The 19720-nt window shown below is 44.0% G+C and overlaps 1 protein-coding gene across 3 annotated transcripts in view; it reads right to left on the reverse strand.

Moving 5' to 3' along the window:
* Positions 1–19720, reverse strand: part of SLC36A1 (solute carrier family 36 member 1) — a 149240-nt gene that overhangs the window by 97494 nt on the left and 32026 nt on the right. For 2 of the 3 annotated variants that reach the window (XM_019627233.1, XM_019627234.1), the window contains exons 10-11: positions 19334–19503; positions 6155–10676 (exon numbers count right to left, since the gene is read on the reverse strand). In XM_019627233.1, coding sequence (XP_019482778.1) covers positions 10405–10676; positions 19334–19503 — 442 coding nt within the window. In that variant the 3' untranslated portion in view covers positions 6155–10404. Of the gene's footprint in view, positions 1–6154; positions 10677–19333; positions 19504–19720 lie in introns of those variants that run through there. The other variant, XM_019627235.1, reaches the window with a different exon arrangement.

Raw genomic sequence — 19720 nt, forward strand, 5'->3', positions numbered from 1 at the left:
GCTGAAAAAAGACAAGCTTGAGAATTTTCTCCAGATTCCTCAACAAATCTATAGAGTCCAGCCAAGGAAAGTGCTCAGTTAGATTGGTATAAAACTCAAAATAAATAGAGTGGTGTCAACTCCTTACAGGCCAGGGCACTACTCCCTACTGAAGGAAACCACGCTGAATTTAGTAACCAACCAATTCCAGATACACAATTAGCCCCACAGACAGGCAGTGGGAGATAAGCCTGATCCAATCAATGCTTCAAGCAGCTTATGATCTAGGGAGAGAGGCCAAGTGGCTTCGTCTCTCTAGCATTAGTAGGGATGAGGCTAACCAGAGAAGGGACATTACGCATTGCTGGGGAGGGAGCAATCAATTCTGACTGACTCAGCCAGGGAAAGTTCTAGAAAGCAGAAGCTATTTGAGATGGATCTTAAAGTTGAACTTCAGATTTAGCACAGAAAGAAGGGCCAGCTAGGCTAAGAGAACAGCCTAAAGTGGAGGCCTAGATGTTTTGAGTAATTTAGGCAATGGTGGGTATTTCTGATGGGCTGGGTTGGAATACGGGAGGACTTAGGTGCCCTCCCATATTAGGGTCTGGAAATGTACTGTGTCCACTGAAGGACAGAAGGGGAGGAGTGACAGAATCAGGAGCAGGGAAGCAGATCTCATGAGGACTGGAGTCAGACACACCTGGCTCCACCACTTAGAAAACGTGCGATCTTGGGCAAGTTATTTGACTTTTGTCTCAGTTTGCGAAGTGGGGAAATTATCCATACTTTCCCTCACTGGAGCTGAGTACTAAAGGAGAGAATGTAGGTAAAGGGCTTAACATAGTTGGCACAGCAAATGCTCAAAAGATGTTAGATATTTTACCATTACTCTTAAAAAGGTAGATCTTTTTGTAGTATCCATGACCACACACTTAGTTTTGTTCCATGGCCAAGATAAAAGGACATATGCTCAGCTAGGGATACGCAGGGCAGTGGCTCTCAATGGGAGTGGGGGGCGATTTCCACTCCCACCCCCAGTCCCATCCCCCCCCCCCAAAGGGACCTTTGGCAATATCTGGAGACATTTTGGTTACCACAACTGGCAGGGTGCAACTGGCATCTAGTGGGTAGAGGCCAGGGATGTGGCTAAACATCCTACAGTGCACAGGACAGCTCCCAAAACAAAGAATTATACAGCCTAAAATGTCCATAATACCATGGTTGGGAAACTCTGTCTTTATGTAGCACCATAGCAGCTGGAAACCTGGCCTGAGGCAAAAGTACACTTACACCAAGAATAGCAGTTATGGCAGATGGTTTTGCTTGTTCATAAAAAGGTACCATTCTGGACTCTACATTTATTAGAGTTAAGTATCAGGATGAATAACAATAAAAGACAATCCAACAATATATAAAAATAATTATATCCCATTATCAAGCAGGATTTATTCCAGGTAAGTTAGGCTGGTTCAATATCCAAAAATCAATCCATGTAGCCTACCATATCAACAGGTGAAGAAGGAAAAATTGTATGATCTTATTAATTGATGCAGAAAAAACATTTGACAAAATTCAACACCCATTCATGATTAAAAAAAAAAACAAAACTCTTAGCACAGGAATTGAGGGGAACGCTGATAAAAATCCTACAGCTTACATCAAACTTACAGATGAAAGATTAAATGCTTTCCCTGTAAGATCAAGGACAAAAACAGAATGTTCACTGTAACCACTCTTTTTTAATATGGTACTAGAAGTTCTAGTCATTGCAATAAGGCAAAAAAAAAAAGTATACAGATTGGAAAAGAAGAAATACAGCTATTTCTATTTGCAGACAACATGACTGTTTACATAGAAAATCCCAAAAACTCTAATAAAAAATTCACAGAGCTATTATTGAGCGCAGAAGAGTTACAAGATACAACATTAACACTCAAAAACCAAATTCTATATACTACCAATTAAAATGTGGAAGCTGAAATTAATAACACATTACCATTTACAATTGCTCCAAAGAAAATACAATACTTAGGTATAAAGCTAGCAAAACATTTATAAGATCCAATAAATGGCTAAAATAAAAAATAATGACAACACCAAATTCTGATGAGGATGTAGAGAAACTGATCATTCACACATTGCTGGTGGAAATGCAAAATGGTACAGCCACTCTGGAAAATGGTTTGGAAGTTCCTTCTAAACTTAAGAATGAGCTTACCATACAACTCAGCAATCACACCCTTGGGTATATATCCCAGACAAATAAAACTTTGTTTTCATACAGAAATTTGGACATGAATATTCACAGCAGCTTTATCTGTAATAGCTAGCCTTGGAAACTATGCAAATTTCTTTCAATGGTGACTGGTTAAACAAACTGTGGTACATCCATATCATGGAATTATGACCCAGCAATGGAAAAGAACAATTGAGACAAGCAACATTTGGCTGATTCTCAAGAAAATTATACTGAGTGAAAGAAGTCAATCAAAAGGATACACACAACATAATTCAATTTATACATATAACATTTGTGAAATAATGTAACAGAGATGAGTAATAAATTTGTGGTTGCCAGGATTTAGGGATGTGGGAGGGTGCAGGGGATGAGTGTGTCTATAACAAGGTAGTATGAAGGGGTCTTATGGTGATGATTAAGCATCTTGATTGTAGTGGAGGAAACTACATGTGATAAATTGCTTAGAGCTACATACACTTGTACATGCACACACACAAATGAGCACATATGTAACTGGAGAAATTTGAAGATGCTCTACGGGTTGTGCCAATGTCAATTTCCTGGTTTTGATAATGTACTATAGTTATGCAAGATATCAACACCGGGGGTGACTTAGAGAAGGGTACACTGGATCTTCCTATACGTTTCTTTGCACCTTGCTGTGAACCTATAATTACTCCAAAATAAAAGGCTTAAAAAACTTTTTTACAAACTAAATTTTAAATGAAGAAAAGTATTTGAATAAATACTTCACTAAAGAAGATAGACCAATGGCAAATAAGCCCAGGAGAAGATGCAGAACGTCATTAGTCATTAGGCAAATGCAAATTAAAACCACAGGTGAGGTACCACTACACACCCATTAAGATGGCTAAAATAAAAAAGACCACAATATGAAGTATTAGTGAGAATATGGAGGAACTTTTAAAAATTGTTGGTAGGAATCCAAAATAGCACAGCCACTTGAGAAATTTATAGTTTTCCAATTTCTTATAAAGTTAGCATATGTATACTTACCATACAACCCCATAATTCCACTCCTAGGTATTTACCCAAGAGAAATAAAAACATGTGTTTACTTGGGTATCTATCCAGAGAAACTCAAGACGCTAATTCAAAAAAGTATATGCACCCCTATGTTTACTGCAGTGCTATTTACAATAGCCAAGACTTGGAAACAACCGAAATGCCCNATGAAATTGTACCATTTGCAATGATATGGATGGACCTAGAGACTATTATGTTAAGTGAAATAAGTCAGTCGGAGAAAGACAAATACCATATGATCTCACTGATATGTGGAATCTAAAAAACTGAATGAATAAGCAAAGTAAACAGAAATAGTCTCAGAGATATAGAGGAAAAACTGATGGTTGCTAGTTGAGGAAGAAGGGGAAGGGATTAGACACCATAAATAGGTAACTACAATATTGCCACAGGGACATGAAAGACAGTTCAGGGAATATAATTGATAATGTTATAAATATTTTGTAGGGTGTCAGATGGTCACATGTCTTGTTAGGGAGACCGCTTCATGGATGGGGTAGAGGCTTGATCACTGCACTGTACACCTGAAGCTGATATTGTATAATATTGTATGTCAACTACAAGTGAGTGTATATATATATATAGTCACGGGACATGGAGTATAGTGTGAGAGTGGAGTCAAGGGAATTGTAATAGATATGTATCATATGGGGGTGAAGTGGGGTGGCGGATTAGGGGAGAGGGGTTGTCACTTTGAGAGTTAAAAAGTATAACTATTGCACTGTGTTGTACAGCTGAAACTAATTTTTAAAAAATGTGTATTTCACAATAAAAAAATTAAAAAACAAACAAACATGTTTACACGAAGATCTGTACATGAATATTTATGGCAGCTTTATTCATAACAGCCAAAAGCTGGAAGCAACCCAAACATCAATCAACTGCTAAATAAATACAAGTAAATTATGGTTCATCCATACAATGGAATATTATTCAGCAATAAGAAGAAACAAACTACTGATACACGTACAACATGGATGAATTAAAAAAGCATTATGCTAAGTGAAAGAAACAGATGCAAAGTACTATACACTTAATGGTTTCATTTATATGACAATCTAGAAAAGACAAAACTAAAGACAGAAAAATCAGATCAGTTGTTGCTAAGGGCCAAGGGGCGTGGGGATGGGATTGATTGCAAAGGGCACTAGGGAACTTTTGGAGTAAAAAAAAAACCATTCTGTATCTTTTTTGAAGTGGTGGTCAAAGAACGGCATTCATTTGTCAGAACTCATCAAACTCTACACTTAAAAAAAACAGGTAAATTTTACTACCAGTAGATTATACCCTAATTAAAAAAAAAAAAAAGTGGAGGAAGGCCAATCAATGGCTAAGGGCCTAGCAAAGCACAGTGATTAAAGACACAGTTTCTTAGCACACATCCGCACGGGGTGCATCTCAGGAACCCAGCCTACCTAGTGAAGACCCAGGTGTAGGGTCCAAACCCAGTCCACTGTCACTCGAGTTTGTCTCCAGCAATACAGTGGGCTTACCTTGAGGGCCCTGGGTACCCCCTAGTTACCTGGAAGGAGAGATGACAGCCAGTTAAGTATGGACGGAAATAAAAATGTGAAGAGGTGAACAATTTAAAAAGGGTTGAATGCTCTGCAAAAAGGAGGTGAGCAAGACACGATTACAATGAATGAATAACCAAAAAATAAAACTGATTCTGAGTCTTGGTTTTCTTCAACTCAGCTAATAGTTCAGAAAATGTTTCATAAGCCCTTCATGCAAGACACTTTAGAACATTCTCTTCCTCACAATCCCTGAAGGTGATCTCCCTCCTGAGGCTGAAACAAAGAGGGGAGGCAGCCAGGGCCTTGGGAAGCGTGGGGGATCTGGAGTCACAGGGCTGGCGTGTACATCCCAGCTCTGCCACTCACTGGTGACTTGGGACAATCACTGAATCCCTCTGACCCCTCCATTTCCGGTAGTAATATTGATATACTCCCTACCTTCCTCTCTTAGTAAAGTGTTATATTTTAATAGCGTTCCTCAAATGCCCTGCTTTTAAACAAGTGTAATTCAGTAGCCAACAAAGATTCGTTTTCAAATCATCTAAAGGTCCACCAGACCCTTTTGTTTTTCCTCTTAACTGTGACAAAAAGGAAAGGGGCGTCAGCTCTTCCACTGTCCTGAAACCAATCTTCCCACTTCAAGAAATTGTTACCTCTCTTATCAGTCAGGGTTCTTCAGGTAAACAGAACCAGTAAGATGGAGCTATCCATCCATCCATCCATATATAAATACACACAATATAGAGAAAGACAGAGGGATTTCAAGGAATTGGCTTATGTGACTGTGGGGGCTGGCAAGTCAACAATTCATAGGGTGGGCTGGCAGTCTGGAAACTCTTGGGCAGGAGCTGATGCTGCAGTCTTGAGGCAGAATTTCTCCTTCCTCAGGGAAACCTGTTTTGCTCTTAAGGCCCTTCAATTCATTGGATGACGCCCACCCACATTTTGAGGCAACTGATTGCAGACTTTAACCACATCTACAAAATACCTTCACAGCAACACCTAGGTTAGTATTTAATTGAATGCTAGGTTATTCAATACTATTGCCTAGCCACGTTGACACATAAAACCAACCACCACCCCTGTTATGTGTGGTCATCTGATATGCACAGAGGGAGTTAAGAATTCCTACTCAAGTATTCAAGAGAAGCAGGAGAGTCAGGAAGGGCAAGATCGTCTAACAGAAAAATCACTACCTGCCCCTTTCTCGGGAACTCTCAATTCCATAGATGGTTCTATTGTTCATACTACGCCCCCGATGAGTTCCGTGACATAAACTAGAAACATTTTGACCTAAGAACAAGAAAATGGATCTAAGTGACATTAAAAAAAAAAGGGGGGGGGGACGACAAAGACACAGACCACAACCTTCAAAAATAAAAAATAAAATTCATTTATTGAAAAGAAAAAGTTTAACACATGATCTGTGTGCAGAACCCAAAACAAGATCTTCTGTGAGCTCCGGCATGATCCACATCTCGACACACGCCATGTGCGGATATACATTCTTAGAGGCACACAACATACACAGTACTGTCTGGTTACCAAGACCTGCTGGACGGGATTTTTCCATATTCCTCTTACTCACGCATCCACTGACACATTTTACAAGAGAGTCACATAATTTTATCCTTCACTAAAACAAAATCGCTTCCCCAGCACCACCTTGATTTAAACAAAACAACAAACATGGCTCGTGACAGGCACCCTCCACCCTCATTTCCCACTCCCCCTCCCCACTCTGGCAACCTCATTATCAGCACCATTTAAGTCCCCTGGCCAGGGAATGACCCAGTGATACCAAGGACAGGGAAGAAATGCAACAGGCTGATGCTGCAGAGCAAACAGCCTTGCAACCAGCAGGATTAATTGCCTAAAAGTATCGACCGACTATGATTTCAAAGACCAACCACATCGTCTCCTTTTCTCCTAACGGTCTCAGAGATTTGTAATGTACTTTGGAAAATTGAATTCTAAGGCAGACTTGGAGCCGACTCCCTAATCACTAAGTCGTGCCACTTGTACTTTGTGTCTCCACTGTGAGAAGCAGCTTCGTGTTCGGTCCAGGAGCGATGCTGGGGCCCACCCTAACAACTGATCGGCTATGATACAGACTGATACACGGATACAGACCCCCTTGCTTGAGTAATGAATAGAGAAATCTGTAAACAGACATAAATGGAGATTTTTGCACTTCCAACAAACATGAGGCAAACATGTAGTGTTAAACAGAGATGATATTCTACAATCTCAGAAGGGAGAAACTGGAGGAGAAAAAAATAACAGGAGAACAGGGAGGTAGGGGAGATTTTTCTAACACGTGTTTGGGATCATCACTTTAATACAATTGCTGAAATGGCAAATTTTACTTTTCATGAGGGCGGAGAGTGAGTAGTGAGCATCAGCCAATGAATTTGGCTGGGGCGGGGTGGGGAGGGGGCGGTTGAGTGACAGAGAGGGAGGGCATAAGCTGCAAGCTCTAAGCTAAGACCTGCCACACATATATTGGCCAGGGTTTGTGCAGATGAAGGGCTCCTAGCAGCTGGACAGCAGCACAATATAAATAATGCCACTTGTGAATGGTGACAACTTCTAGGCAAACTGAACAGAAGATGCCAGGTAATGCTCTTCCCAGCAAGCACCTGTATTTAAGGGGAGGTATGCTGCCGACAGGGAGTTGGAAACCTGCTCCCAACAGCAGCATGTGCCAAAGAGAACACGGGCTCTGAGCAGCTCCTTCTGAGCTAATGGAAATCTGGGGCTGCATTAGGGAGACTGGAGGAGGGACACAGAGCCTAACAGTACTGGGCCAGAAAAACCACGGTTTGCCTTTGGTTTGGCAGATGCAGCCTCACACGCCGGAAAGCCTTTTCTCTTGATCAGGTTCCTACTTATACTGGGGCTTTTTCAGCAGGGGCCAGAGCAGCACACAGGGAGAGGCTGGGCAGCTGGCTCCTGACGAGTGATGGGAAGAAGCCAGGGAGACTCCCTGATTGCAGGGCCCGTGGGCAGCAGAAGAGGGAGCTTCCCTGAGCTGGCCCAGAGGGCTGCTTCCAGAAGAGGAGGAAGGGCTTCCTCTCTCTACCATCCTCTAGCTAACCCTTCATTCAACGCCTAACTGCAGTGCACTTGCACATCCAGGAAGGCCCACTGCCTGGGTCTTCCTTGTCTGGGTCTTCTGAAGCAGCCATGAGCTCAGGCTATCAAAGTGCAGGAGCACAGGAAAGAGATCAAACAGGGTGAAGGTCACGTCAAATTAGCTGCCAAAAGCCCCAGAGCTCAAGCCGTCTGTCCTGCATACCACATTCTCCAGGCCAGGGACCCTGACGCAATAGCCTGTGGTTTGCTGAGACCTGTGGCCAGAGGACATCAGTACTGTGCTGTCCAGCCCTCAGGTCCCAGCATCACAGCCCCAGTGTCACTGCCCGCCCGGACAGTACTTCTAGTAGCTCCCTGCATGCACAGGAGCCTCCACCACAGAAGCTGCGGGCAGGACACATGTCTGATCCCCTTCTACTGGCATGCGCCTTCCCACTGCACACAACTCTCAGGACCACTGTGGAAAGACTGCTGGAGCCCAGGCTTGCAAACAACAGATGACAGTTCCTGAACCCACTTTGGTAACTTCTAAGCCTGAGGCTTCGGAGGGTAGGGCCAATGCCACCTCCATCTAGAATCATGGTCATATAAGCACCTCTTAGTGACCACCAAAGAGCAGAAAGCATGGGTGAAAAGTGTCATCCTCCTAAGGGAGACCAAGTCACCACTGATCACATCTTCCTAAGTTAATAAATTGTTAGGTAGCTTAGGAGTCCCTGCAGTGAGAGAGTTTGGCTTTGGAACAGAAAAGGAAGAAAAAGCTGGGGCTGCAGAGGTGGCTCCTAGCCCTTACGAGCTTTGGTAAGACAAAAGCAAAACCCCTGATAAAGCTGTGCTGCTCTCCCAACTTTTGGGGTGAATCATAGTGCCAGGTAAGCAAGAGCCTAGTGAAGGAGTGGAGAACAGTAGGGCCCTACTCCATATGTATGAACACACACACACATACAGCTCGAGACGGACAGTTAATGAATGCCCTTCTGAAATACTTCTCACACCGAGGGAAGAAGTGGAAGCCAAAAGCAATGTGCCTTCCTCTGCCTTCTCTGCAGTTCGTTCCCAAATCTGAAGGCTGAGCCTGAGGTGAGCTAACCCTGAAGCTATTTCTGACACTCAGGGAGGCATCTGGGGCCGGGAGGGGGGGGGGGTGTCACAATTAGTGTTTAAAACACAAGGGACTGAAATCTCAACCAAGTGGTTCCTTTAGAGTCCTGGAGGTCATGGAGGCAGGTGGGACAGGGCCCTGTTTCAGCCCTATCCCCTGCTGATTGTAAACAACCAAGCACCATACTTAGTGTCAGACCAGCTGCTATAAATTCTCTTAACTTAATTTTGCACTCTGTGCATGCTGACCTGATCGTCTCATCCATGGCAACAGTGTGGGCATCTTCCTGGCATGACAGCAACTGAATGCTGTCATGCTGTTTGCATGTCAGGGGCTGAGGCTGGCAAACAGGTCTGAATGCACAAAGCAACCATCTTATAAGCCCCCAGTAGGTGGAAACTCCCACACTTGGCCATCCTTTCCCCAGCCTAGTGCACTGGCAAATACTTCCTGAATCCTTCATATCCTCTCAATATGAAATCAGGCTGGTCGATGGGAGGCAAAGTCCATGCCTCCCCACAGAGGGACACACTTACATGACCCTGATTAAAATCTTTGGGGTACTCAGCCAGGAGGGCTGAGGCCCTAAGCAGACATTTTCTGGAGCAAGTTTCTTTCAGCGGGAGAAGCTAAATACAAGTTGACTAAGGAAGGAACAATTCACAACAACCCCAGATCTAGAGAAAAATCTAAAAACACAAGCTAATTTTAAATAAATTATAAATATTTTCAATTGAGGCAACACTTGATATCTTTCAGGAGCTAAAGCAACTAAGAATACAGTATTGTGACCCACACGAGGAATCTGGAAAGGAGATGTTGCCGAGGGTCACAGCAAGCCAGAGCGTCAAGGTTAAAAACTCCAGCTCTGGGGCTGGTTTTAAACTACTAGGTAGATCCAGACACCTGCTGGAGGCTTAAATAGGTAGGAGAATATTGAGGTAAAATATTTGGGAGAGATATGAGAAAGAGATAGGCCCGGCTTTATAAAGAGGGGGAGTTCCCACTTACTTAATCTAGGCCTGGACCAGGAAAAGAGAAAACATGACGTGGGAGACGCTAAAATCTTTAAATAAAGTGAGTTGTGCAACAGGAATAATTTGGGGGAGGTGGGTCAGAAGTAGGGAGGCAGGTAATGAAAGAGGCATGATTGAGGGAAAAGAGTTAAAAAGTTCTGGGTTAAAATAAGTACAAATGAACAATGACAGTACTACCACTAAAAGTACCTCCTGCGTATCTGCACCCACTCTCCCCCTGCCCTCAGTCCTACCTGGCCCAGGATACCTAGGTGCCAGGTAGAGGGGTTCCCAGATAGCAGCCTTGCTTTCCCTCAGAGCCTGGACCCTCCCTGAAGCTGTGGGGCCAGGTGCTAAGGAACACACAGGGGTTGGGTATGAAGGTGCAGGATTGCACCCAGACGGCTATGCAAGCTCACTGGTGGAGTTGATGAAAATGGGAGCATTGCTTGGCTGGATCAGCTCAGAGATAGCCACATACGTCCCCACCACAAAGCCCACGAAGCCCAGGATGCTGATCAGGGCGTCCTTGGCGATGGTGAGGGGGCGCATGCCCTCCGAGTAGTAGGTGGTGATCTCCAGGAGGGGCGGGATGATGAGGGCCAGGGCACTGCTGCTCACGGAGCCCACCAGGGAGATGACCAGGTCCAGGCGGGGGATGAGGATGGCCAAGACGCCTGCGGGAGAGAGGACATGGATGTTCAGGACTGCCCAGAACTGGAAGGGACCGGCTCACTGTTCTGCAAATATAGCAAGTCCTTCTCATGGAATGGAGAGCTCTAAGGCAACTTCGACATTTATCCAGCCCAATCTCTCATTCCACAGGTGAGAAAAAAGATGCTCTGAGAGGTAGAGTAACCTGGGTCTCACTGCAAGTTTGGCAGAACTGGGGGGGAACCCAGATCTCCTGGCTCCAGTCATCTCACTTTGAGCTTTTCCTACTACAGTACATGACGCCCACCTTCCCAGGGAAAAGGAACCAAAGGACATTCCAGGGCAATCTGGCCCCTACCAAAGGAGAGAGGGTGTGGAGCAGAAAAGGAGATGCGCCGTTTTCCGAGAGACCACTCACTTTCTCCCCACTGAGGCCACCTCCAACACGAACAGCTCTACTTGATTGACAAGAAACACAATAGGGGAAAACACCCTCATCCTTCTGGAATAACATGATGAACCCCATTTCCCAGGGCATTTTCATACAGGGAACATAGAAGTAGTTCTGTGCACAGGCTGACCTCAGGAGCAAGGCCCCACACAGCAACGATGTCCCTCTGCCAGGACAAGCTAGTGAGTGGCTCCCACCCCTGGCACTTAGCCACGGGTTTATGTGCGGAAGGGGAAACTGACCAAGGTAAATGGGGGCTGCATTAGAAAATGCCACTGGCTTCCATACCATACCCAGCTGGTCAGACAGTGTTGTTTAAAATCACAAGGAGGAGGCTGATCCAGTGCCCACTGATCCCACTATTCCCATCTAACTCAGCTTTCTGCTGGGGATGAAGGCCAATGCTTCACAAACTGACTGAGGATTATGGGTTCTGGAATTAGGCTCTTGTGTTTGAGTCCTGGTTCTGCCCAAATGACACTGGGGAAGTTATGGCTCCTTTCGACTCCCCAGCTTTCTTGTTGGCAAAATGGGGAAACTAATAGCTCCTGTGTCACAATGATCAAAAAGAGGATACGCGGGCACATAACAAAAGGCCAGGTGTAATGTACTATAGGCACATAATACAGTCCATATTATCATCACTAATGTACATTTTGCTGCTATGAAAAGGGCATCATTAGATCATTAGTAATCAGCGTATTCTGATCGATTGTCTTCCCCGCTGCCAGCCTCCACCTGGAGGTCCTCAGCATTGAGGCAGCGATCCAGCGCACGTCTATTCTCTCTCTGAGCCCTGTGAGGGAGTTACATCTGCCATAGGGGTTTCAGTTCAAACTTCATAAAACAAAAATGTAGTCAAAGCGTCCTGAGGAAGGCACCGCACTGGTGAGATCGCCAGAACATCTCAGTCCAATGCGGCCAACTTTACCCTTCAGATGGACTATCCGAATAGATCAATCGCTGCCTCTTTGGCTGAGCACCAGGCGAAAAGATTGGGTTGCATTTAGAGGCCAGGTTTTATGAGAAACACTTACCTTTAAACTGGGATATCACTCCCTGAAGTAAGGGGAGAGGCCTGTGGGAACCGAGATTTACCAGGGGAGGCGCAGATTCACAGCTTCCATCTCATACTCCCATACCCGTAGTCACTAGCTGTTTTGAATTTAAATGCATTCAGTTCCTCCTTCACACTGCCACATTGCAAGGACTCAGCACCACCCGTGCCTAGTGGCTACTGTCCTGGAAGCACAGACCAGGCACACTTCCATCACAGCAGAACAGCGTGTCTAGTAGACAGCATGGCAAAACATCTCCTCACTGAATCAAATTTGTCTCGGCTCCCCAGGTATATAACTCCGCAACACTATTACTGTCCTTGTGGAAGGAGGCCCAAAGAGGTTACATGATAGAAAGTGACACAGCTGGGACTAGGATGCAGGACATCAAGCCCCTGATACAGTCACATCACAGACCTAATGAGTAAGAAAATACAGATAGTGGATCTGGCTGATCAGCAGAAGATTCTCTCTATGAAGAACTGAGGAAGTCAGGTATCTGTCAGGTTAGCTTTCCCAGGAAGGCACCACAATGGTTTAGCAGAGAATCCAGTAAACATTCAGCCCAGACCTCTCTCCACTTGGCAAAGGAAATCAGAGGAGGGTTTTTAAAGCCTGATGACAAAAGGGAGTACAGGACTACTGTGTCTCAGGTCTGCCCCTACCATCATTTCATAGCCCTGGGGCAATCCTGTCCTTTCCTTCTTCCAGTAATCAACAACAATGGCAATTACCCAAAAACACCTTCAGAAAGTCTACAAAAAGTGTAGGCTTTTAACTTTCTCAGCAAGTTAAAAATAGCCTGTTTTGGCCCTTTGCTATTTCCAGATAAAGAGTTGGTGACATTCCTCAAACCTTCAGGGCTGAATTTAGAGGAAAGTTGGAGGTAAGGTGTTTGTAGGTTGATGAACAAATGGCGTTCTCATCATGGATAACCTGATGCTCAACAAGAGTTGATCTCCTGTGTCACCTGGAATAAGACACTTACCCTCTCTGGGGTCTGGGTCTCCATCTGCCCAATGTCAACCTCATAGTGATGACTTCAGAAGTTCCAATTTGGGTGAGTAGTGGGGTGGAAACAGCCATGATGCAGCAATTAGACCTGAGCCCAGGGAGAGGCTGGTACAGGAATGTGGTCGACAGTACAGGCTCTGGACTCAGAACCTAGGCTCCAATCCCACATCTACCACTAACCAGCCAGTCACTTAACCTCTTTAAGACTCATTTCCCCTACTGCTAAATAGGGATAGTCAAATGAGATCATTCATGTAAAGAACTTAGAAGATGAAGCACACAATAAATGCTTCATAAATGTTAGCTAATATAATTACCAGCTCCTGCTCAGTAGGCTTGTGACACAGGGCAAATCAGCTCACCATTCTGAGTCTCAGTGTGTTTACCCATGAAATAAGGTGATTGTACTAATAATGGATGACTGCTGAAGGCTCACCCAATTCTGAAATTTAGAGGAACTGTACAGTTCAGATTTAGTCACTTAGGAATGTGTTCTGGGATATGTCCCTCAACTCACAGTCAACTAGGAAGCACTGCGTGCTGCTCAAGAGTGGCACAGTGGAGCAATGGGACTCTTCTTCTCCAACACATTTGTGCCAAAAACGTGGCTTATAGTGCACCTGGTTTTGTACCATTAGAGGGAGTGTGAGTTATTCCTCCGGTGCCAGCCCCTGGTCTCTACAGATGCTCCAGCTGGCTCAAGAGAAGGGAGGCCCTTATCAGAGACAGTGAGCCCCAGGAAGAGACAAGTCAGACGACCTGCCTGGCCCTTCCCAGCTCCAAGGGTCTGTCATCCCCTCTCCATCTCTCATATTAACCTGGAGGACAGATGGGCATTCATGATATGAGTTAAGTGAAGTCCGATGTGCTCCATGCACTTTGTGATAAGAATTAAGTGGAACAGAAGCTTGTGCAATCAGAATCTTTTCTCAGATTGGAGAGAGATGTTCTACTCCATCATGATGTTTTAAAAGCAACCTAGGGCCGGCCGAGTGGCGCGCTGGTTAAGAGTTCGCTTGGGACGCCAGCTCTGAGCAGCAGGACCCCAGTTCAGATCCCACATGAGGGCCAGTGACACTGTGCCCTCTACAGCTAAGATGGCGAACAACAGTTCGACCTGGAGCTGGGCTGCCGTGAGTCGCCGGCGACGGCATAGGCTGCAGCCCCTGCTGCAATGGGCTGCCATAAGCTACCATGTATGGCTGACAGCCAGCGTAAGCAGCCGGCACCTGGTGTGAGCTGTCAAGAGCCACCGTGAGCAGCCGTCCAGAGGCCGGCAACTGATTTGCCTCACCTGGGAAGAGCGCAATGATAATACCAACATGGGCCAGTGAAGCAACGTCCTCCACAACTAGACTGAAGAACAAAAGGACAGCAACTTGTCTGTTCCCCTTCCCCCGATTCCCCAGCACTGTTCCCCTCCCCCAATTCCCCAATAAAATCTTTTAAAAAAATAAAAGTAAATAAAAAAAATAAAAGCAATCTAAAAACTTGTTCTTGTTTTTACAACAAAGGATATACAAGATACGTATGCTTAACAAAAATATCCTTAATAGATTTTTAAAGGGGGCAAAACTTTTCTCTTAAAGCCAGGACCACAGGGTTGCAAAGGGAAGACCATCTTCCTGTCCTAGATGGACCACATAGAACAACTGAACCCTAAATAAAGCCTGACATTGGAGATAGATAATGAGGGGAGAGGGCAAGAAGAGTGAGCTTCCCACAAATATGGTGGGGAAAGAGAAAGAGAAGGGGAACCAAACCAAATTAGCATAAAGAGCCCCAAGGGCTCAACAGTGGGGATATCTGTTTTGCCACCATGCAAAATATGGCAAATTAGTTTTAACTAATTCCAGAGGCAGGAATCAGGTACTTAGGAAAGATATGGGAGCAACTAAAACCTTTAAGTGTCTTTACTCTATGAGTTAGAACCCTCTAGAAAGAGAAACTCAAGAAGGTAGAGATCTCAGGAAACAGCCAACTAGGAATATCCTCTCCGCACGCTCCCCCACAAATGAATACCCCATACAAAGGGGTATTCAGACTCCCAACGGGCAGTTCCACAGCCCTCTGCAGCAGCTGAGCTGTGGCATGTATAGAAAGGGGGGACTGAGGACTACTCAACTGGACCACATGATTAGTCAACAGGGCTCCAATGGTATTACAAAACATCTTCCCTTTGGGTTAGGAGACTACAAATATGATCTTTTAACGGCTGAAGCAACGTGAGGCCAACGGCCATGTTCAGAGAAGGAACTAATCGGGATTCTGGAGTCTGTGGTTTTAGACCAGCAACAGAAAGCTGACTAATGCACAAGAGAAGAGAAAGCACTTAAGAGAACCAACACACACAGAAATATGATCCAAAATCATACACCAATTGGACACTTACAGCTCCTGTGTCCGGAACTTCTTTCTGCTATTTTATTATGATCAATGCTAGGGAAGCCCATCCGTGTTACTCTTAAATGTCTAGAAATCTATCTTTAAAATTAATTATAGCCTTAGGATATATAATTTCATCTAGTAGGGGTATAAATAAAATAGAAAAGCAAGGGAAACAACCTACTTGTCCAACAATAAAGGGGTATTTAAATTAATATGATGCAGCAAAATAATGAAATATCATGCAGTCATGAACATATTTATGAAGGATATGCATATTCATGATATAATATTAAATAAAATATGAAGACAAAGTTATATGTATATTATGATTGCAACTATTTTTTATATGCACCCATGAGGATTAACACAGAAGATAAAATGCAAAAGAAATTATTTTGTTAAGTTAGTGGGATATTGGGAATTTCATCTTCAATAACCTCAGATCTAGATATTCTTCAAATGTGTTTATATTAACTTTATTTTTCTGAGCAATATTTTAGTTGAAATTTAAAATCAGGCTCAAAGTAGTTGACCAGAATCACAGAATTTTAGACATGAGAGAAACCTTAGCAATCAGATACCCTTCATATCTTACAGTTGAGGAAAATCAGGCCTCGTGATGATTTGAGATGGGGGTGAGCACAGGACACAGGCACAGCTAATTTATGCTGCTGCCCGTCTTCGTTGCAGCTGCAAGACCGAGAAGTGTGTATGAAAGACCAAAAGGTGCTGAGAAGCCACTGTGTTTGGGCCTGGAAGCTTCGTGCTCTAAAGGGTCTGGCTGCTGGGAATGATCTATAGCTATGCATTCCAGTCTAAACAGATCTTAGTTGATGTGGTTCTATGTTATTACATCTTCAACAATAGGTTTCTGAAATTCTCATTCCTACCTGAAATGAAATGTTTCACATGGTAAATACCACAGAGAATTAGTACCAACCACTGAAGCACAGATTAGTGCCTCATGGAATCCAAAGGAGCTATTCTTCCTGCACCTCTGGACTTCCCAGGTAGAGCCAGCCTCTCCTACACAAGCTCTGGGCATAAGGTGACCAGCATTTATAAGCATATGGGCTGGAAGTGACTACTGTCCCGTATGAAATCATAACAAAATGAGCACCACTGTCTGACATGTGTGTTTTCCCTGCCACTCCTCCCGAGTAGTCTGAAATTAAGCATCAAAAAGCAGACACAGCAATCATTGAGGGATAGGGGAGAGTGGTGAGAAAGTTGAATTCCAAGTGAAAAAAGGAAAAAAAAAGAGGCTGAACAAAACTGTCCCGCTCCCCTTGGGGATGAAAGGGTGAGAAAAGTTGGGGGGAAAAAAACAAGAAAACACCAGAAATAACAATAAAACAAGCTGCCAATAAAATTTATGGGTATAACTGAAAACAATCTTATATCAAAGCTCTAAAATCATATACCAATTAACCTTGGGTAAAAAGATCTGAAAGTACAAAGAAAGATAAAATGAACTCACATAAATACATTTAAGGTGGTGTTACAGTGAAATGCCTTTTCCATAATTACTTCCAAGTCTCCTGGGAAGGTTAGAGAAGCCAGAGCACTCAGAGATGAAGGGGTTGCATCTTTTAATAGGATGGCAATGCAATGCTAAGTCACAAGAGATCACAGGAGAAGGGAAAACAATTGAATGCACTTGAAGTTCAAAAGCAGCTCGAATCCTTTGAGCATCATGCTATAGAAGGGAGCCAGAAAAAAGGGAGCAGACAGAGCCAGAAAAAGTGAAGCAAAAACCAGGAGGCATCTAAGGACAACATGAGGTCTGTGAATCAGAGACTGGTGGCTCCTGCAGGGTGCAGCGGAAAGAAACCTGGCAGGAAGCAAGACATATGCTCCCGGAGGCTAAAGCCAGTCCTGAGAAGGAAATGGGGCTGTGAGAGGAACCAGGCCCAGCATCACAGCCCCAGCTCTTCAGGCAGGGAGAAGCTGCATCTAGGCAGTGAGAAAACATTTTGCCTGGATGGACCTAGTTTTTCCAGAGGAACCACTTTGAAACAAAGCCAATTATGTGAACTATCCCCATCCTTTCTCCCAACGCCCTCTGGATCCAAGAATTGGGGCCCTGAGAGTGGACATTATAAACACCTGCATATGGAATCTGTCTCCACAGAAGAAACATACATATCTGAATCGAAGCATCGAGAGTGGCTGGCAGAAGACAGGAGTAAAATCTAGAGTCCAAGCATCTTATCAGCACATATTAAGGCAATTTACTGGAAAAGTAAGATATAACCTTCCTTCCTTTGCAGTAGCTCTGGGGCAGGAGTGGCCTGTAGGCAGCCCTGGCCACTAGATTACCTGCCAAGTGGGCTGTTTCTACAGGCTGGACTAGGAGAGGACTGAAGGTCTGTCAAGTAAAGGCTACAAGAAGTCAGGTTCTTGGTTGCCATCAGCTCTCTGGGGTTGGAAAAATCAAGGTGTCCACCCTCTGCCCAACTCCTACCCAGAACCACCCTGCAATAAATCCTCAGAAGGAGTGCCGCCCACGATTAAATCGAAAGTCCGGAAAAGGCCTTTAGTTCCATAGCTCCAGTGCATTTTTCTACACAGATATCTAGGAATGCTAAGCTTCCACCCACTATTCTTGAAGTAACATAAAAAAAAGCTGCAGGTAGCTTGAGAAAGTCCACTCTGGGATAGGTACGAGTCTGTTCCCTATATTTTGCTTGGGTGGCTAAAAAGGATGGATAATCTCTTGCTTGCCCTTCTCTTGCTAGTATAACAGTCAACCAATAAAATCATTTCTGATTTTCCATACTATGAATGAAAACCAGACAACATTCACATATTTCATCCCTAAACACTCAATTCTGGTTCAATTAAAAAATCATAGAGACCTATATGTAGTCTAAAGACAGAATGAATAATAAAGAAATATCTGGGAAAGTCTCAATATAAAAAGCAAGACATCTTGTTCCAAAAGAATAAAATTTTAAAAATAAAATAAAAAGCCAAATATAGCAAAAAGAGAAGTATATGATTCAAACATTTCAATTTGGAAAGCATTTATAAATCTCATAGTAATTTAAATTAGACAGTATAGATAAATTCTTTGGGGGTCTCTATTGTATCAACTCACATCATCTGAGAAAAATAGGTATTTATTTTATGTTTTAAATGTATACCAGTTTCAACCAACAGTAAATAGGGAGGCATTCTTGTCTCTTAATTCACACCCCTGGGTGTGCAGTCCAGGGAAGAGGAATAAAACACAAAGTGATAAATCAAACCCCTAGTTATCCAATAGAAAAACTTCTCAGAAACATATTTATGTAGACCAACATCCACAGTGTCTAGAAAAGTATCATGCAAAATGAAATCTAAAGAACAGACTGTCACACTACAAAAATGACTATTTGAAAAAAACCAATTAACATGCACCCGCTATCAAAGTAACCTATATTCACTGCAGATATGGGTAAATGGCTCTCTTTTAGGCTTTTACCATAGTTTATATGGAATAATAATTATATGTCTTGACTATGACTTTCAAACAGCTCTGTAGCATTTCACACCATATCGGTACCTAAATGACGGTTCCCATTGCCGTGTCCCATAGAGCACGTGTATCATGGATTTGCCTCACCATCTAGACATGACTCAACTCTGGAACAGTGTGCCAAGCTTCCTGTTCACCCAGCACTGGCAACTTCACTACAACGCAAGCTCTCTCTCCTGGAAGCCCTAGGGACTGGGTGCCCTTTGGGAGAAAACCAACACGGCAATTCTTTGGGGTTCTACTCACACGTCACGCAGACCAGCACGGTTCGCACGGACAGGTCCACCAGCAGCCCCCAGTGCTCAGGCACGCGGGACACGAAGAAGGGGATGAGGATCTCGGCTGGGACGTAGAACTGGAGGGCATAGGTGAAGAAGATGCCGATGGAGTAGAGCAGCTTCACTGACTGGTACAGCCTGCAGAGAGAGCCCAGAGATGTTCAAACGCCCGCTCCGCACGCTCACACGCTAGCAGGGAGAGTGCAAAATGGTCCCCTTGCAATTTGGCCATATCTGTCCAAGTTAGACACACATGTGTCCTTTGGATCCAGCAGTTTCATGTCTAGTGATTTATCTTGCAGATATATTTGCACATGTGCACAAAAACATTCGAAGTATGTCACTGCAGCATTAT

The sequence above is a fragment of the Hipposideros armiger genome, unplaced genomic scaffold (genome assembly GCF_001890085.2).
Source record: "Hipposideros armiger isolate ML-2016 unplaced genomic scaffold, ASM189008v1 scaffold_725, whole genome shotgun sequence".
Classification (NCBI taxonomy): Eukaryota; Metazoa; Chordata; class Mammalia; order Chiroptera; family Hipposideridae; genus Hipposideros; species Hipposideros armiger.